Source organism: Carassius gibelio, chromosome B3 (assembly GCF_023724105.1).
Source record: "Carassius gibelio isolate Cgi1373 ecotype wild population from Czech Republic chromosome B3, carGib1.2-hapl.c, whole genome shotgun sequence".
Taxonomy (NCBI): Eukaryota; Metazoa; Chordata; class Actinopteri; order Cypriniformes; family Cyprinidae; genus Carassius; species Carassius gibelio.
Window position 1 is genome coordinate 33,061,810 of NC_068398.1, and position 19,191 is coordinate 33,081,000.

General features: G+C 38.3%; 2 protein-coding genes across 2 annotated transcripts; one reads left to right on the forward strand and one right to left on the reverse strand.

Moving 5' to 3' along the window:
- Positions 1 to 211: 211 nt before the first annotated feature.
- LOC127953843 (protein FAM104A) lies at positions 212 to 3,855 on the reverse strand. Its single transcript, XM_052553177.1, has 3 exons — positions 3,321 to 3,855; positions 2,929 to 3,040; positions 212 to 1,166 (listed from the first exon to the last, which is right to left on the reverse strand). Exons 1-3 carry the CDS (start codon positions 3,335 to 3,337, stop codon positions 912 to 914), a joined length of 384 nt encoding a protein of 127 aa, XP_052409137.1. The 5' UTR covers positions 3,338 to 3,855; the 3' UTR covers positions 212 to 911.
- Positions 3,856 to 4,903: 1,048 nt separating this feature from the next.
- hid1a (HID1 domain containing a) lies at positions 4,904 to 19,191 on the forward strand. Its single transcript, XM_052552193.1, has 19 exons — positions 4,904 to 5,081; positions 6,229 to 6,378; positions 7,706 to 7,876; positions 8,293 to 8,415; positions 10,021 to 10,127; positions 10,336 to 10,452; positions 11,097 to 11,304; positions 11,441 to 11,497; positions 11,589 to 11,729; positions 11,810 to 11,900; positions 13,411 to 13,562; positions 13,668 to 13,746; positions 14,063 to 14,227; positions 15,436 to 15,663; positions 15,782 to 15,927; positions 16,005 to 16,097; positions 17,729 to 17,820; positions 17,901 to 18,059; positions 18,246 to 19,191. The coding sequence occupies exons 1-19, from the start codon at positions 5,016 to 5,018 to the stop codon at positions 18,307 to 18,309; spliced, it is 2,409 nt and encodes an 802-aa protein (XP_052408153.1). The 5' UTR covers positions 4,904 to 5,015; the 3' UTR covers positions 18,310 to 19,191.

Below are 19,191 nucleotides of genomic sequence, written 5' to 3' on the forward strand. Positions count from 1 at the left end.
CAGAAAAAAATAAATAAACAAACCAGACTACTCTTTTTAGGTTTTAGGACTCTGTAACTTCTCTAAATGCTAGATCTCAGTTCAGGATTACTGGTAGTGTACTGTAGCATTTAACTGAGATTTTTTTTCTTTTGAAAACATGGACATATCACTTTTACAGGCTTTATCTTCCTGATGTTATTCTACAGATCACACAGATTAACGACACAGGTTTGCTTAAGAACATCCATCTTTATTTAGAAATGTAGATGATCTGAATGTAAAATGCAATGTACATCTTTCAATACAAAAAGGTATAGTAAAATAAACCACACTCTTTAAAATGCAGAATTTTGACTAGCACACAAGAAAACCTCCGCAGGGCTTCGAAGGCCTGATGCCTGGACGAGCGACCAGCTTCAGTGATGGTTTGGGAGGAAAGAGATCCGGCAGATGACAAAGACATGTTCCAGATCCGCCCATCAGCGCAGTCTTTGATATTAACTCGACTGCATTAGTGACAGAACTGCAATGGAGTTCACTAATCAGAGGTGCATGGGAATATTTACGCCTCCCGTCTAAATGTGCTCAGCTGGATTGCTATATGCTCCACATCAATATCAGATCAAGTGCAAATCCCCACTAAACTGCATCTTAATTCTCAATAGAGCTGTTTTCAGAAGAAACGTACACAGTGTGAAAGTCACAAAAGTTTGCATCATAGTCAAGCCGTTATTGCTTACAATGAGCACTTTTGTGCTCTAGTTAGTCGGAGAGCTTACAGTACCAGGGCATTTTTATTTCCATCCAATAAAATATGAACATAACACGAGCTTTAGCAGAGAGATCTAGAAAGTAGGAGCAGGTTTGAGTGAGGATGGAGATGAAGAAGTTTTACCCTGGTCTCTACGGGGTTTGTCTGTCCCTGAGAGTCACCTGTGCTTGGATTGAGCCCGGCTCTGTAAGCTTTGGAAATGGGCTTCCCTCAGGACACGGTTGATGTGCTGGTAGGACAGCAGGTCCCCGGGGTCCGACTGCTTGGAGGCACTGTGGGGACTGCAGGGGCCGGGGCCGGGGCCGGGGCCGGGGCCGGGGCCGGCGTGGGGTCCGAGAACATCCACTCCGCTGCTGCTGCTCCCCGCGGCGCGATCCGGACTGCTGATCCAACTGCTCTCGCTACTGGAAGACTGCATCACATGATCAAGATCATCAGTGAGAGGGGATTCAAGAAACAACAGCCCTGGAGCGGTCAGAAAAACTCCCTTTGTACCATTCAGACAAGATTCAGAAAATGTGTAACTCAAACTGTTTAGATCAGATGGAAATGACCGGTGAACTTGAGTCGTATCTTTCTAACACTGAGAGTTTCTGTCAGCCTTTAGAAGTAAAGTATTTACTTGGAGTACCCCTGAGAGAAGTTCATATCTCAGTCATTTCAACGTTTTAAAAATGACAAATAAAAATAAGTATTGAACCTGTGACCATTTTTCTCAGTAAATATATTTCTAAAGGTGCTGTAGCCGTATAATATTCACCAGGTGTCAGTAACAACCCAAGTAATCCTTGCATACAAAGTCAACCAAAACACATAAGTGCAGAAATTAAGTTGTGTAATAAAATGCAATGACGCAGGGAAAAAGTACTGAACACGTGAAGAAAGGGAGGTGCAAAAAGGCATGGAAAGCCAAGACACAAGCTGAAATCTATCAGTATTTAGAAAGCAATCCTGCCTCTAGTCAGTGGAAATTAATATTAGCTGGTTCAGTCCCCCCACCTACAGTACCAGGATGAAGAAGATGAAACAAGGGCAGACGTTTCAACAGTCAACAAACCTCTCGATTGGTTTCAGAGAAAGAAAAGAAAGCTGCTAGAATGGCCAGCCAATCACCTGACTTCAAATAGAAAGTAAGAACTACAGGTCAGAGATTATAGAAGAGGCTCACATAATCTTCATGATTTGAAGACTGTGAGAAAGAAAGACCCTAATCACATCCGAGCAATACATGTGACTAGTTTCTTCCCACGGGAGGCGTCTCGAAGCTGTCATTACCAACAAAGGCTTTCTGCACATTATTAAATCGATTTCAGTAGTTTTTTTTTTCCCCTGGTGTCATCAAATTTTATTACACTTCACTTAATTTCTGAATTTATTTGTTTTGTTTTCTTTGTATGGATTACTTGGGTTGTTGTGGACATCTGGGGAAAAGTTCAAGTCAACAGCACCTTCAGAAATATACAGGTGCATCTCAATAAATTAGAAAGTCATGGAGAAGTTCATTTATTTCAGTAATTCAACTCAAGTCCTTGGTTCTTTTCATTGTGATGATTTTAGCTTGTCATCACCTCAGAAACCCTGTTTTTGAAGAAGATGCAGAGTGGCAGGAGCTACACAAAGCCAGAAACGGCTTTTAAATACTTCATCCCATTATATTCCAGCCTCATCATAACTGGCTAACCACTTCCGAAGACAGCAATAAGACAAAACAGTAAGTTGGGTGCAGTTAAATGATAAAGCCCCGTTCACACAACAAGAGACACACAACAGGAGAGCAACACAATCCCATTCATTTCAGCTGGTGATTTCCGGCGACGCAACTTCAACTTAATGCAAATGAAGAGCGACTTTTGGAGCAACAGCCAATAGGAAAGAAGATAGAGCTCCTGTGACCTTCCTCCTCTCAACAACGTAGATAAACATAAGCAATGGAAGAAAGTATGCTCTGGTTCTTATTCATTTTTGTTTGCATGTACGGATTTCATTTTAGATGTAGATTATATGTAGTATTTTGCCTCCAAAATGTTTGTGCTTAGCGGGAAGAAACCTGATTCACTGTCAAGGCAAACAGTATTGAGGACGCCCACTAGCAACCTCTTCGCCAGACAAAAGTGGCTGATAGTGTGAACGGGGCTCAAGAAGTGTATTGGTGTGTTGTTGACTGCGTTCCCTACCTCAGACTCCCAGGACTCTCTCCCCGTCTCTGAGCTCTGGAGGGCTGAACTCAGTCGTTTGGCCTGAGGCATCTGAGCATCTTCATCATCTCCTTCAGCGCGCTGACGTTTCCTTTACAGCATCATTACAGGTTAAAGATTGTCAACACAGTACTAAAGCAGCTTATTAACACTGATGGCACACACTTACACTTTAATCATTGTGTATAACCATATTTATGTTTTTCACATACTATTATGTATACTGTATTATATTTGTTGTAACAATGAACATTCTAGCGCATACCACTTTTTCACAATCTGTCTCTAAACCTAAAATTGCCCCTCTGTGAATCATATAGACATGTTGGTTTATTATGATGAAGAAATGCATCAGCAGTTTGTTGACTCACCTGTTTTCTGTAAGCATTTCTGCGACTCCCACAGCAGATTAAGGGTCTTGAATGCTGGTCTTGAGTGTGTGAGTGTTTTACTGAGCCTCATTCGTTGCTGGATCAGCTGTGTTTCTCTGATCAACAACCTGCTGTGTCATGCTACACTCAATAAAACACAACACGTTTAGACACTAAATACTCTCATCCCCGTCCCACTGAAAGCGGGTTTATGAATTAGTAATGAGACGATTATAAATCGAAATAAGTGAAAGTCGTATTTAGTTGATTCTACGGTGATAAATGTGTCGAACTCTAACTCCTCCGGCTAGCCTCTGTCATCGCTGCGTGCTAACTGACACTTTCACAAATTCACGCGTCCTTTTCTACTAATTTAACGCTTTAAATACTTCTTCTTCCAGACTAACATTCATTAACGAAGCAGATATAATAACGTTCTCTGTAAATATAAACCGATTGTTCGTCTGTTTGATGAGCCTGCGCGACACCGAACACACCACCGCGGTTGCTGTTATTTACATGCTAGTGCGCATGCGCGGACATGACTGTAAACACGAGGGCGGCGCGGGATTGGCTGGTTGTGCGATGACGTCACGTCCGATGCCCACAGCGCTTCTGCTCAAGAAAATATATTTGATTTTTATCTGGTTCGACACCCATTCAGCTTTACCCGTATTTATTCACTTAGCTGCTTCTTTAAATTATTGAAAATAATGCACATGGATAAAACAAGTATAATCAGAAACAACAATTTGCTAAAGGAAGATATTTACGCTACTATTACATAAAGACATTAACGGAAATACATGCGTGTTCAGTCTTTTTTGTTGTCGTTATTTACACACACACACACACACACACACACACACACAAACAAGTATTTTATTTTAATTCATAATTTTTTAGGGCAAGATTGATTCAACAATAAATTACTTTTTTAAACGCTAAAAAGTATGCTTTGTTTTTTATGTATATGGAATTTAGCCATTAGAATTAGTCAAATTAAATTAAGTCCGTGTGTCTCTCTGACTTACAAAAAGACCCAGTATAATATTAGCTGAACACATTTATGACAACTGATGTTTCATTTAAAGGCTAAATGACTAAATGTTTGATAATTAAAATGTATAAATGCGTTGGTTTTCATGAGACTGCATTAGATTTTTTGTTCCTTGTCCAATCCATATGGATGTCTGTGAAAAGTAAAATATTCTAAGGGTGAATTAGCTAAACAGTGTTTTCCTAGCAACTGCGTTTGGAATTTATTAATCCTACTATGGTAATTTAGGCAGAGGCCTGGCTTATGAATATTAATTTGAGCAGATTGTCGTTGCTTGGTAACTTTTCTTAGGCGTCTAGTTACGCAACCTAATAAATATATTTAGTAATATTGAAGAGTCAGCCCTGCTGCATTATCAACGCTTCATTAATTCACAGACTGAGCTGAGGGCCGCTAGACTCGCTTCATGTCGCTCTGCCGTTAAGCCAATCCGTTACGCCTATTACCTTGACGTCACACCGCCTAATTAATATTCAGGAGTCAGCCTTGACCATAGTAGGTTTATTTATCAGATCCTCATCCCGGAAGTGTGCGGATTTAGCGCAGCTCCGCCGCCTCCGCAGATGACACACGCAGAGGAGGTGGTGACGGGGATTAGAGCAGAGCCTCATCATTAAACCAACATATCAGGAAAAATGGGAAATACGGACTCGAAGCTGAATTTCAGGAAGGCGGTGATCCAGCTGACCACGAAAACACAGGTTTGTGTCTTGGCTGTTACTCGAGGCTGTTATTAGGAGCCTATGTGTTTCCAGATGGAGACTGCGCCTCACTCCAGACCTCTGCAGCACCTCACATCTCACAAAATCAGGATAATACAATCAGAATTTAGTCTTCATCATACACTGGGTATGACTGCGATGGTCATGGTATTTAAATCAGAATAACGATGCTTGTGTTCGCCCATAATAAGACAGCTGTGCAGGTGTCATGTGTTTATCTGCAGATGTAAACATCTGCGTTATGTTCCTCATTCATATGGAACGATTTCATTTTTTATTTTTATTTTTTTATTTTAATGTTAGCGTAATAACAATAAACAGTGTTATTTATTTTATTTTATTTTTTAATCTATGTGAAAATGTAGTAACCGCTAAACATTTTTAAAACAAAATGAATTTACGTAGAGCTTAACTGCATGTGAGAACATATGATTTAATATAACTGTATTTTATGTAAATTTTATTTCCCGTTGGTTTCAGGATAAAACTCTCTAAATAAATTAAAACTAAAGCTGTATATCTTGTTTTATACCATTTATTTGAGTTTTTTGTTGTTGTTGTTAGTTTGTTTGCTTGCTTTTAATTTATATATATATATATATATATATATATATATATATATATATATATATATATATATATATGTGTGTGTAGAAATGATCAAATGAAATAATGAGGTATGTTACAGTTAGATCCCGCCCCTCTTGACGTGACGTCGTTTTTTAATTATCAATTCATCCAAATATATCGTAATAATAAGTGTATAGAGGTCGTTGAGAAATGAAATATTTTATTTAAAAATATTCTTTATAGTCACTCAGTCAGAATGAGCTCACAAACCTGTGTGTATGATAATCATAAATATCAGTCAAATGTTGTTTAAATCAGTTTTTAGAGGATAATACCATGTCACGTCCTGATTGTCATTTTTAAACATGATTTTAACTGAAAATATGAAATGATGAACTGTTTCATGTCCTCTGCAGGGTTAACGTGGGTGCTTTGTTATTTTTTACTGGTGATTAAATATTGATGTGTAGATCAGCCCAGCTGTTGCTTCGTTCTAGTGTGTGTTAAAAGGATTTACATATGCATTAAAAACCTTATCCTCCTCACCCACCCCTAGCCCGTGGAGGCCACCGATGACGCGTTCTGGGATCAGTTCTGGGCTGATACTGCTACCAGCGTGCAGGACGTGTTCGCCCTGCTCCCCGCCGCTGAGATCCGAGCCGTCCGGGAGGAGTCCCCCTCCAATCTGGCAACACTGTGTTACAAGGTAGCATTCAGTGCTGAAACATGACACCTGTTACATACGTGCAGCACTAACATTCAGTCATTAGAGAAAGTGCCTCATCGGTAACAGGCACTGATTGCATGAGTTTAAAGTTGTCGGTGAGACAGGAAACAGCTGGTGTTTTCCCTTCCTGTCTCAGTCCCTGGACTTCCTGTTTAAGGCTGTCCATCAGAAAGGAAACCTGATTAGAAATCTTCATAGTCTTCAAGTGCGCATCCTGCCAGAGGAGTTTGCAAAAAAGAGAAAGAGAGACGTGTTGCTTTACTGTGTACTCAAGGAATAAAAGCATGACATCAGACCATAAGTAAAGAGATTATATTGTGTAACAGAATTTAAAAATGATTTAACTTGTGTACACATGTGCTCTGTTTAGTTTCACGGTGGGCCCGAATGTATTTAACACTTATCTGAATAACAAAAGACATCAAAGGGAATGTAATTAAAAAAAAAGTAGCTAGGATACTTTATAGACTTTAAAGATTTTAGTTAGTTTTTTTGTCCATCAAAGAATCCTTTAAAAAGTATTACTTTTTTTTTTTAATATTAAGCAGCACTGATAATAATCAGAAATATTTCTTTAGCAGCCAAATCTGCATATTAATGATTTCTGAAGGATGATGTGACACTGGAGTAATGATGCTGGAAATTCAGCTTTGCATCACAGGAATAAATAACAATTTACAATAGATTTAATAAACTGTTACTTTAAATTGTAATAATATTTATCAGTGATTAAATAAATGATTACATTTGTTGAGCAAAAGAGACATCTTTTAAAAACATTATTAAAAATAATAATAATTCTTACCAACTCCAAACTTTTGAATCCAAACGTTAGTGGATCATATTCATAGTTAATATGATTCATTTGACATATTCAACATAGTTTTTTTTTTTTTTATCAAATATAATATCCTCATCCTATATATATATATATATATATATATATTTTTTTTTTTAATGATTGGACCTTTATTTTAACCAATATAAGGTGTACATTTAGGCTCTCTCTTTTTCTTTTAAAAGAAATAAATATAAATTTGTATTTTATGTGAATATATTTGTATCTAGGTGAATGTGTACGTGCACGTTTGAGTATACAGTATATGTACACATATCTATATCCTATTATTATTTTGATTTTGACCTCCTGATCTACTTTCTGGATTCATTCAGCCACAGTATCGATAAACTTGAAGACTCAAAAACTGGACATTCTGATATTTTGACATGTTTTAGGTGTGTATGTGTTCATGTCCATACTGTCTTCTGTGTGTTTGGTCATGAGTGTATGTGTGTATTCCCCCAGGCGGTGGAGAAGTTGGTTCAGGGAGCTGAGTCCGGCTGCCCCACAGAGAAGGAGAAACAGATCGTGCTGAACTGCACTCGTATGCTCTCTCGGACCCTGCCCTACATCTTTGAGGACCAGGACTGGAGAGGCTTCTTCTGGTCCACCATCCCTGGCGCTGGCAGAGCGGGGGTGAGGAGGACCACTAAATAATACCCACTGAGTGCTTGCTACTCACCTTCAAACCTGGCCCATATTCAGCAGTGTGACTTACAGCTTGTGCTTAAGTGCATTTAAAAATAGCAGTGTAGGATTATGAAACACACTCAAATGAATTTCTTTCAGCAAAGCTGATGCTGTATATTCAACACAAGCATATTTATTCATTTTTATGCCCTAGTTGTGGATTTGCTCTAAGAGAAACCTAAATTGCTAAAAAATCATTTACATCCCTTTCTACATTGTCAGATTTTAAAATTATCTTTAAAATAATTTTTATAACTGAAATAAACATACATTATAAGTAAAATAATAATTACATGTTAAAAATAAGAGTAAGTGAAGTAGTAGGATTTTTTAGTGATTTGTTTACCCTTGTCGCTGCACAGATGGATGATATGGAGGATGAAGATGAAGGCGCTCGTCCGCTGGCAGAGTCTCTCTTACTGGCTGTGGCTGACTTACTCTTCTGTCCAGACTTCACTGTTCAGAGCCACAAGAAAGGAAGACCTGTGAGTACATACATACATTATATATAAATATAAATATGTACATTGCATAAGTATTCATACCCTTAACTAAATATTTAGCTGAAGCACCTTTACAGTCTCAAGTCTTTTTGGGTATGATGCGACAAGCTTTATACATCAGCATTTGGCAGTAATATTCTCCTCTTCTCTTCACTTCTCAAGCTCTGTCAGGCTGGATGGGGGCAGATGCACATTTTCAGGTTTCTCCAGAAATGTTTGATTGGGATCAAGCTCAAGCTGTGGCTGGGCCACTTAAGGACATTCATAGAGTTGTCTATAAGCCACTCTTGCTGTGTGTTTAGGGACACTGTCCTGTTGGAAGATGAACCTTCTGCCCAGTCTGAGATTGCTCATTTCAAATGCTCTGAATGCTCCTGAGCTAAATTTAAACTTCCTTAGAATACTTATGCAATGGAATCATTAATTTCTTTTTTTTTATTTAAATTTTTTTTTTTTAAAGTAAATTTGCAAAAATGTAAAAAAAAAAAAAAAAAAAAAAAAAAAAAAAAGGGTGGTGGATGGAGTGTTGGATGATGTGGGGGGAAAAGTAATTGAAACAAATTTAACATAAGGCAACAACATAACAAAGCATGAAAGAAATTAAGGGGAATGAAGACTTTAACAAGGCACATGCATTTCTTTCACCTTTTACCTGCTCTTATTTATTTCATGCTTTATGTTGTTGTCTTATGTTAAATTTGTTTGGTGTAGATGGAAGAGATGTGTTTTCTCTTTATACAGTATATATATCTCTGTGTGTGTGGAATATATAATATATAAAGAGATGGCTAAACAGCTAAAACATATCTCTTCTATCTACACTTGAACCTCTAACACTAGCATTCTCTTTTCTTCATCATTTCATCATTTTATTTATTAGTAAAGCATCTTCTAAATGACTAAATGTAAATGTAAATGAGACATTTACAACAACAACAACAAAAACTTCTGCAACAGAACTAATGAATTGAATGTGGTTTAAATAACCAGTTAATAAGGTTTATGTATTTGAAATCAATAAGTCAAATTTGTTTACATCTCATACATTTCAACTAATTGACTATTGCTTGTTTCACAGCTAGCCATATTTGAACAATGTCCATACTTTTTAACTGAATTATTCTAGTCTTTCTAGAGCAGATTTATGCTGTTTGAAACATTTTGAATAACTGTTAAAACGAATTAAATCAATCCGTTTTGAAGATATGATTATTTTAAATCCAAACAAATAGATGCAAATAGTTAATAAAACTGTGCTGTGTAGATATTTATCTTATTAACTTTTTCGTTTATGGCTGACAAATATGCATCGTATCAAGTTGAGTTCCATCCAAATGGATATGCAATTTAGGCCTAAATATATTAGAGTGTACAGTGAAGGGCTTGAGAGGTGAGGGGGGTTAGTGTTTATTTAACCCTAGGGGGGTTAGTGTTTATTTAAAAATAAGTGTGTCAGTTTTACTCAACCTGGAACGGTAACCGGTTAACCACTTAATAAAGAATTTACAATATGTCAGTTTTGGTAATTAGTCCCATGCAGTTACAGTAATTTCAGTCTCAGCTTGAGTGTCTGTTTCTCATGTACAGGACTCGGTTGAGGACATGCAGTCCCTGGACAGCTGTGAGTACATCTGGGAGGCTGGAGTGGGTTTCGCTCAGTCGCCTCCGCTCAACTACATCCACGATATCAACAGGTGAGAGCCGCGAGAAGAGCGGCAGTCTCCGTTCCCACAGCCGCATGAGTTTATTTGAGCTTCCATGGTGACCTTTCAATCAGTAACCACACAAGACACTTAAGCCTGCACCTGTTTTCCACCCAAACTCCAGATTCAGATCACTCATTTAGAGATCAGATGAGTAGTTTAAATGTGTTTCATTCCTCTGTGTGTGGTGTGTTTACAGGACTGAGCTGTTGAGGTTACTGCTCACCTGTTTCTCAGAGGCCATGTACCTGCCGCCAACATCTGAAAACTGTATCCTCAACCCCTGGGTCACCTTCTTCTGTTCCACTGAAAACAGGTCAGTCTCTGTAGACGAGAGTGCAAACACAACACTCCCCAACTAAACACCCGGAGACTTCCTAGCGCTGTTTGCTAAGTTAAACCTCTAATCCTGAGTATTAAACGCTAGTCTGTTAACTTCAGTGTGGGCGCTTTTGATTTGGGCACATCCTTGTAACATCCAGGTCTTGTCTTCAGGAAAATGTATAAAACATGTATGCTAAAAAAAACCTTCTTGTTGATAAAAAATCAAAGGGAAAACAAGAATATTTCACTTAACCCATTTGCATGTATTTTGTCTTGTTTTTAAGAAAACTCATTTAATTTTTATAGATTTTTCAGTATGCAAACCTAAACCGTTTTGTAATATTTCCTCTCTTCCTTCACTGCAAAATAAAAAAATATTTTCTTAATAAACATGTTTGAATTAATTTCTAGTTTAAATATCTAAAAGACAGCCTACATTTACTTGAGAAGAAAAATATATATATATATATTCATTTTAATAAAAAAACATATACAAGTTAACAAGTACATGTTAACTGTCACAAGAATTTCTTACCCTTTTGGCATATATTTTGTCTTTTTTTTGATCAAACATGGCAAATAATGTTTGAATTAAAAATGTAAATGAAGACAAGAATGCTGTGAACATTGTTTCAGACACGCTCTGCCTCTCTTCACCTCGCTGCTGAACGTGGTGTGCGCATACGACCCGGTGGGCTACGGGATCCCCTACAACCACCTGCTCTTCTCTGACTACCGCGAGCAGCTGGTGGAGCAGGCCGTGCAGATCCTCATAGTGACTCTGGAGCACGAGGGCGGACAGCCGTACCGCCCACCCTCCCCCTCCAGCATGGAAGACCAGGATGTAAGCACACTACCACACCCCGTAGTGTACACAACATCCACTCAAGTACAGCGAATGTCAATACAAGTCAAGTGAATAATAACAGTCCAATGGTCGTTGTGTGAGCAATACCTTCTTTTTTTCTTTTTATTGGTAGTCTGTTGGTCCGAATAACCTGTTTGTGAATTACCTGTCCAGAATTCACAGGGAGGAGGTATGGAGAGCCTTTTTTTAGCATATGTCAAGAAAATAAGAAGAAACTGCATTTTTCTCTTGATGTTTGAGCTGTTTCCTTGTGTCTGCAGGATTACGACTTCGTGCTGAAAGGTTTGGCGCGCCTGCTGACCAACCCACTGACTCAAACATACCTGCCCAACTCAACCAAAAAGATCCAGTTTCATCAGGAACTGCTGGTCCTCTTCTGGAAACTGTGTGACTTCAACAAAGTAAGAGATTAGGTGCTTAAATACAGTCGTCTTTTAATAATGATGGGGAAAATTCACACATACTCTATTTCCTCTTGCAGAAATTCCTGTACTTTGTGCTGAAGAGCAGCGATGTGTTGGACATATTAGTGCCGATCCTGTATTACCTGAACGATGCCCGAGCCGACCAATGTAAGAGTACCAAATGGAAGATTTTAAAGACATAGTTCACCCAAAAAAATTCTAATTCGGTCATTTACTCACCCTTCATGTCTTTCCAAACCCATAAAGTGCCCCATTATGGGTAATGAAGGCTTCATATTTTGGTTTTGGGAGTCCCCAACAACAGATTGACATGCATGCAAAGTCAAAGAACACTTTCATTGTCTTATAATATGTATTTATTTTTACCTTACTTGCTCAACAACTCCCAAACAATTCGCTTAAAGATTCATTTTTCCAAACCCCTCCTTTGCGTGACGCTAATCTGCGGTGATTGGTTGAATAGTCTCATTTTAATGTCATCATGAGCCTGTAATGTCTGATAAAGCAGCGTTTGTGAGCGCAGTGCTGCTTTGTTTACAGCGTTACCGGGGTAACAGCAATTTTTACTGCTCCAAAAGCAGGATCTAGTGGCAAAGAATGAATTTGCATTTTCATTCAGACCAAAGCGAAAAGACCAACAAGTGGATGGGCAATATGCTAATGTTTCATGCTGACGTCAATTATACACGGTGCACTTTCAGATTTAAAACTTTGCAGGATTTTTTCATTCACTTAGAGCTGTGTTACACACTGCATGAAAGGTAACTTTCAAAAATCCATAATAGGGACACTTTAATGAACATTTTGAAGTTGTACAATTTTGGCAGAATGGGCTTTCAGTGGGTGGACAAAAATCTCTAAAAATCATGAATAAGGGGGAATAAATGACAGAATTTTTATTTTGGGATGAACTATTCCTTTACTGGAAAACGTCACCCTTTTTTCCATATTCCACTATGTTCTTCCCTCAACTCAATCGCTGTAGCGCAGTGCCACTATGATAGCATTTAGCTTAGCACAATTCATTCCTTAGGATCCAAACAGGGATGAATTTAGAAGCTACTAAACACTTCCATGGTTTAAAGACGGTTGCATGAGTAGTTACATGAGTAAGTGTACTACGACAGCACTTCTACCTCAGTAATATCATCACTCCTGAAAACTCTCCCTCTAATTTCTGTCAATACAACCAATGTGAGGAGTTTGATATTACTGTGCTGAGGTCAAAGAGTTGCGGAAATCGCCTTAGGAAATCGCCACTGTTTATTTTGAGTCACCATACTTACTCGTGTAACTACTCATGTAACTGTCTTTAAACAGGGAAAACATGGAAGTGTTTGGTAGCTTTTAAATTCATCCCTGTTTGGATCCTAAGGAATGGATGGTACTAAGCAAAACACTAACATAGTGGCGCTGCGCACTACAGCAATCGAGTGCATGCACTGAGATGGGAGAGGTACATGTCAGCTCGCCTAAGTTGAGGGAAGAACATAGTGGAATATGTAAAAAAGGTGGAGTTTTCCTTTAAGGGTGACACTTTGTTGTTGTTTTTTCCCCCTGAAAACCACTTAAAATGTTTATTTTACTGTACCTTTTAAGATCTCTATGTAAATGACATGTCAGTTTGTTATGATCTCTTGATGTTGTTGAACTTCAGCACGGGTCGGTCTCATGCACATCGGCGTCTTCATTCTGCTGCTGCTGAGTGGAGAGAGGAACTTCGGTGTGCGCCTGAACAAGCCGTACTCGCTTCATGTCACTATGGACATCCCTGTGTTCACGGGCACACACGCCGATCTGCTCATTGTGGTGAGATGCATGTCTGCATCAGTTTTACAATTCACATGAAAGTGTCTGGTCTTGTGTCTGACTCTACCGTTGTTTTAAACCTCTAAAAACCGGTTATGTCTGAAGGTTTTCCACAAGATAATAACCAGTGGCCATCAGCGTTTACAGCCTCTCTATGACTGCCTGCTCACTATTGTGGTGAATGGTGAGTATTAAGAGTATCTGAGTTTGCATAGGGCTTTACTAGGATTCAGATTGTAATCCGTTGTTACGCAAGAAAAAAAAAACAATACTGGAGGTGACACTTTTCATTTGGTTAGAGACTAAATGATTTATTCCATTTAGGGTGAGGCCATTTTCATCAAAGATAACAAGTCCAGTTGGTTTCCTGAGATCAAAAATGGCTTTATTTGAAATGGAATAGTCAGATTAATGTCAAACTAATGATTACTGTACAAAAATGTTCATCTGTGTAGTTTGGTTTCTGACAGTCAAGCACATAATACTGTGTTCTTGTTTAGTGTCTCCCTACCTGAAGAGTCTTTCCATGGTTGCGGCCAACAAGCTCCTTCATCTCCTGGAGGCGTTCTCCACTAACTGGTTCCTGTTTTCTGCACCTCAAAACCACCATCTGGTCTTCTTCTTGCTGGAGGCCTTCAATAATATCATTCAGTACCAGTTCGATGGTAAGATCGACACTCTCGTTCATCTTTGCCAGATTTAGAGTTTTAGACATTCTCTTGCCTTTCTGCCAAATGTGTTAATGTAGGTCCATGTGGTACGTTTGCAAATTATTAATGTAAATCTCGTTGTCTGGTGCTATAAGATAAAGATGACTCAATCTTGATAATAAACCTTTCCATTAAAGGTGCTGTAGGGAACTTTTGTAAAGAAATATTTTTTACATATTTATTAAACCTGTCATTATGTCCTGACAGAAGAATATGAGACAGATAATCTGTGAAAAAATCAAGCTCCTCTGGCTCCTCCCAGTGGTCCTATTGCCATTTGCAGAAAGTCATGCACTCCCGGTAAAAAACAACCAATCAGAGCTGCGGTCCTTAACTTTGGTTGTGTTCAAAATGTATAAAAATGAACATAATCAGCGAGTACACCATGAATCCATTTTCCAAACCGTGTTTTTAGCTTGTCCTGAATCACTAGGGTACACCTATAATAAGTGTTTATATTCGGACTATTTTAGATTGCTTCGGGGATACCGCGGCGGAGTAACCCAGTACCTTTGTGATTCTTCATAGACATAAACAGAGAGAAGTAGCTCCGGCTACAATGTTCTTCGGCAAGACGCAAGCAGTTCTGTTTATTAACCGCTAGAGCGTCAAAAGTTCCCTACTGCAGCTTTAAAGGACAATATTTGATCTCTTGAATTGTTTTTCAGTGGCATTTTTTTGCCTTTGTTTAGGAAATTATTAGGGATGCACCGATACTGGCCTCGATATCGGGTCCAATTCTAATCTCCAGTATTCTTGTACTTGTACTTTTTAAAATGCCCCAATACCAAATGCTGATACCACACAGTGATAGTAATTTCCATTCATTTCATTGATGTGCATGTTCTAACAGATCCTATATTTAGTCACTGTTGTCTTTTTCACTGTTGTGCTGGTTTAATTCTCTAAATGTGTATAGATCGGTATAGAACCCCAGATAGGTCTAGACATTCATTTATCCCCTCAGCTGTAAAGTTTTTAAATTTAAAGTCAGAACATTTTAGGAAGGAAACTTGTGTTTTTTTGTATTGTGTGTTTTGTTGTTTTATGTGAAATCCTTGTAGGCTGCAACCAAATTGCCTTCGGGAAATGAATAAAGTCAAACTGAATTGAACTGAACTGATTTCTTCCCCTGACCCCAACTCTGGTAATGTTTTGATTAGGTAACTGTAATTTGGTGTACGCTATCATTCGGAAGCGCAACGTCTTCCACCAGCTGGCCAACCTGCCCTCCGACCCCACCACCATTCAGAAAGCCTTGCAGAGGAAGAGGAAATCTCCAGACGCTATTTCTCGCACCAGCTCACAGGAGACGGTGTCCATGGAGGGCTCACGGCCGGCTGTTCCTGCTGAGCCTGGCACTCTGAAGACCAGTCTGGTTGCCCTGCCAGGTAGCTTTGCTCATTGCTTACAAGTACTGCATGATAAATATTAGTATAAGACCAGTTTCTATGAGACAGTGGCACTTTGGGTGCGAGTTGATTTGATAGGCAGGCTAACTCTCTCCAGGCATCGATAAACTGACAGAGAAGTCCCAGGTTTCAGAAGACGGTACTATGGTAGCTGTGCCACCGACAGAGTCCCCACAAACTCCTGAACACAGCATTGCGGCTGGAACCAGTGACACAGAGTCCATCTCAGGAAGAGATAGTGAGGTTAGAGGAGCAGGCCCACAATCACATTCAACACTAGCTCTTTAAAAGAAGGTGTTAACAGTAATGCTTCTCCCCAGGATGTCTTCTACACTGAGGCAGAGATGGCAAGGAGACGTCTGTCCAACTCATCATCGTCTGCCATCAGCCACTGGAACCCTAAGCCAGACTGGGTAAGAAGACCTTCATCATCGCATGAAAAAATTCTATAGTCATTTATGGTATATAGTGTAGTGTTTTCTGAACAATACTTGCTCAGTTAGAACAAGTTGTGGGCATTGGAATTATCTGCATTTAGTTGGTTTCAGTCATATCTGAAAAATAGAAGCTTCTCAATCAATTTTGGACGATATTTTTCTGGGTCGGTCCCCCTGACTTGTGGTGTCCCCCAAGGCTCTATTTTGGCCCCTTTATTGTTTTCTTTATGCTTTATTGATTAATTTTCCTTTATCTCTTTACTTCCTTTAGCTTCTATTTTTGAAAATCATAGCTTGAACTATCACTGCTATACAGATGATACTCAACTTTATTTGCCCCTGTAGCATAAGATGCATGTAGAATCCCTCCGCGCCTGTCTTTCCGATGTCAAATCCTGGATGTGTTTGAATTTTTTTTTATCTAAATGAACGATCATTGACTTCATCAACAGAGATCATTGTGTTTGGCTCTTCTGAAGTCCCAAACATTTAAAAATGTAAAATATCTGCTTCAGTTAAATCAGGTGGAAAAAAACAAACAACCTGTGCGTCATTTTCAATAGAGCACTTACATTTAATAGGCAAATAAATTTAGTTGTCAAATCACGTTTTTACCAATTAAGAACATTGGCTAAAGTGAAGATGCTTTCTTTTAAGCATTTTGAAACTGCAATTCATGCTTTTATTTATTCTAGAATTGATTATTGTAATTCCCAGTATCTGGGAATAAACAGCTCTTCAATATCTAGATTACAAATGGTGCATACGGTGCAAATCTTTTAACCAGTGTTCGCAAATATGAACATATTACTCCTGTGTTAATATCTTTACATTGGCTGCCAGTATGCTTTAGAAGTGATTTTGCTTCTTTTTAAATGTTTAAATGGACGCACTCCCCCTTACCTTTTATGTGAATATTATCCAGAAAAAAACTCTTGGGTCTGCCAACTTAGAATCTGTTAACTCTGTTAAATCTGTTCCAAAGTCAAAATTAAAATCTAGGGGTGACTGAGCTTTTACCATAGACGCATGTTGTTTGTTGCCTGATGTTTGCTTGGTTTGTATACATGTTTTTATGAGTCTTTTACAACATTTCACAGCACATTGTTCAACTGTAGTTGCTTTTAATTGTGTTTTATAAATGTATACTGTATATATTATAATATTTACAACACTGTTAATGAATGCTACAGTATACTGTAGTATTAACTATAGTGAACTGATAAACTATTATAAATACTGCAGTATACATTAGTGTTTACTGCTGTACAGTAAACTGTAGTGTATTGTTTTGTTTGAAACAACATGAGGGTGAGTAAATAATGACAGAATTTTCCTTTTTTGGGTCATCTAGTATATAATCCATTTGCCTTATTCCATGTTTTAAAGAATTTATACTGTACTCTGGCTCGAGATTTAAATTTTTACATTTTACATGTATTAATCCTTAAAGTTCTTATTTGCATATGTAACAGGTTAATTAGATAGATTGTGCTAGTGCAACATGCAATGAGCATGTTACCTGTTTTAATAACAGTTTATGATGTAAGTGCACAGCTCTTTTGATCGAGGAATCAAAATGACTCAATGGATGTACTATACTACAGGTCCTGTCCTGGAAGAGCAAACTCCCACTGCAGACCATCATGCGCTTGTTGCAAGTACTGGTGCCACAGGTGGAAAAAATCTGCATTGACAAGTAAGAGAAGAGTTTGTCATTGATAGCTGCATGCAGTTTGGTTTGCCGCTGTGAAATAATACATTATGTTTTTACATTAGGGGTCTAACGGATGAATCAGAGATCCTGAAGTTTCTTCAGCATGGCACTCTAGTGGGTCTGCTGCCTGTGCCCCATCCCATTCTCATCAGGAAATACCAGGCCAATGCAGGAACTGGCATGTGGTTTCGCACATACATGTGGGGAGTCATTTACCTGCGGTTAGTATGACATTGCAGTTTTCTTTTATCAATTCAAACCAAAAAATTATTTGTTTTTGAATCCAACTGTGTTATTTAGAAACAGAATATTCATTTAGTAATAATGTAGAGTAGGATTTTCATTCATCAGCCAAGTAAATAAGATATGTTTCTGAGTTTAACATGGTTCCATCTTTTTCACTGTAGTAATGTGGATCCGCCCATCTGGTACGACACAGACGTGCGTCTCTTTGAGATCCAGAAGATGTAAGAATGAGCTGTAACCTGCTTCAAGACTTCATTTTGCCTTATCATTTTGCTTTATCCCATTCATAGACTGTGAGACTCCACGAGAAGTGCCCGGTCTGTTTGCTCGGGCTGGTGTACAGATGATAAAGTGTCTAAATATAAACCATGCACTCTGATAGTAAAAGCATACTGTGGTCGGCAGCTTAGGCAGCCCAGTCATGTGCAACTCTCTCACTGTGGTTTTTATAGGAACAAGGTGCTTGTTATAAAAGGAATGCTATTTATAGTGTTGAAAACCTTGTGAAAGATGTTCGATTACAAGCATTGACGAAGACCTCTAGATTGTATTATCACCACAAGAGGGCAATCTTACTAGATCCTCTTTTTTTTGTTATCTGTGTGTTTACATGCATACTCCCAAATTTTTACTTAAGTCAGGTATGAAGAATAACTGGAAGGAAAAGAACTGGAAATAAAAAGCTGGTTTAGATTAAATCCACCAGTATTCATATACAGGTTGTTTTCCGAAGTATTATACGTATATCGCAGTTGTTTGTAGGCATAGGCTACCAATATCTCTATTTTTGTCTGCATATCAGTTTTGCTATTGAGATACTGTAAATACTGCTTGATATTTAAAGTCGAAACGCTGTCTAGATATATGAAAGATATGAAATTATCCGATGTTGTCAAAATGATTAGCTTAGTTGCTGAATTTCTGCATATGTTCATCATATTGTTTAAAGTGCAGATGACTGTAAACTGAATGTTTTTCTTTATTTGTGGCAGTATTTATAAGAGAGCTTGTGAAACAGATCAAGCGTTTGTAAATGTATTTTAATGTTTGTGCATCTGTGCAAAAATTGTCCAAATATATTGAGAGGATGTAAAGTCCAAAAACACA

What these genes read in the sequence shown, in the direction of transcription:
- hid1a (XM_052552193.1), top strand. Translation starts at nt 5,016, where the DNA reads ATGGGAAATACGGACTCGAAGCTGAATTTCAGGAAGGCGGTGATCCAG. An exon ending in CGATGCCCGAGCCGACCAAT is followed by an intron (nt 11,901 to 13,410) that starts GTAAGAGTACCA and finishes GTTGAACTTCAG; the next exon opens with CACGGGTCGGTCTCATGCAC. An exon ending in GGAACCCTAAGCCAGACTGG is followed by an intron (nt 16,098 to 17,728) that starts GTAAGAAGACCT and finishes ACTATACTACAG; the next exon opens with GTCCTGTCCTGGAAGAGCAA.
- LOC127953843 (XM_052553177.1), bottom strand. An exon ending in GAGAGTCCTGGGAGTCTGAG is followed by an intron (nt 1,167 to 2,928) that starts GTAGGGAACGCA and finishes CATGTGATGCAG; the next exon opens with TCTTCCAGTAGCGAGAGCAG.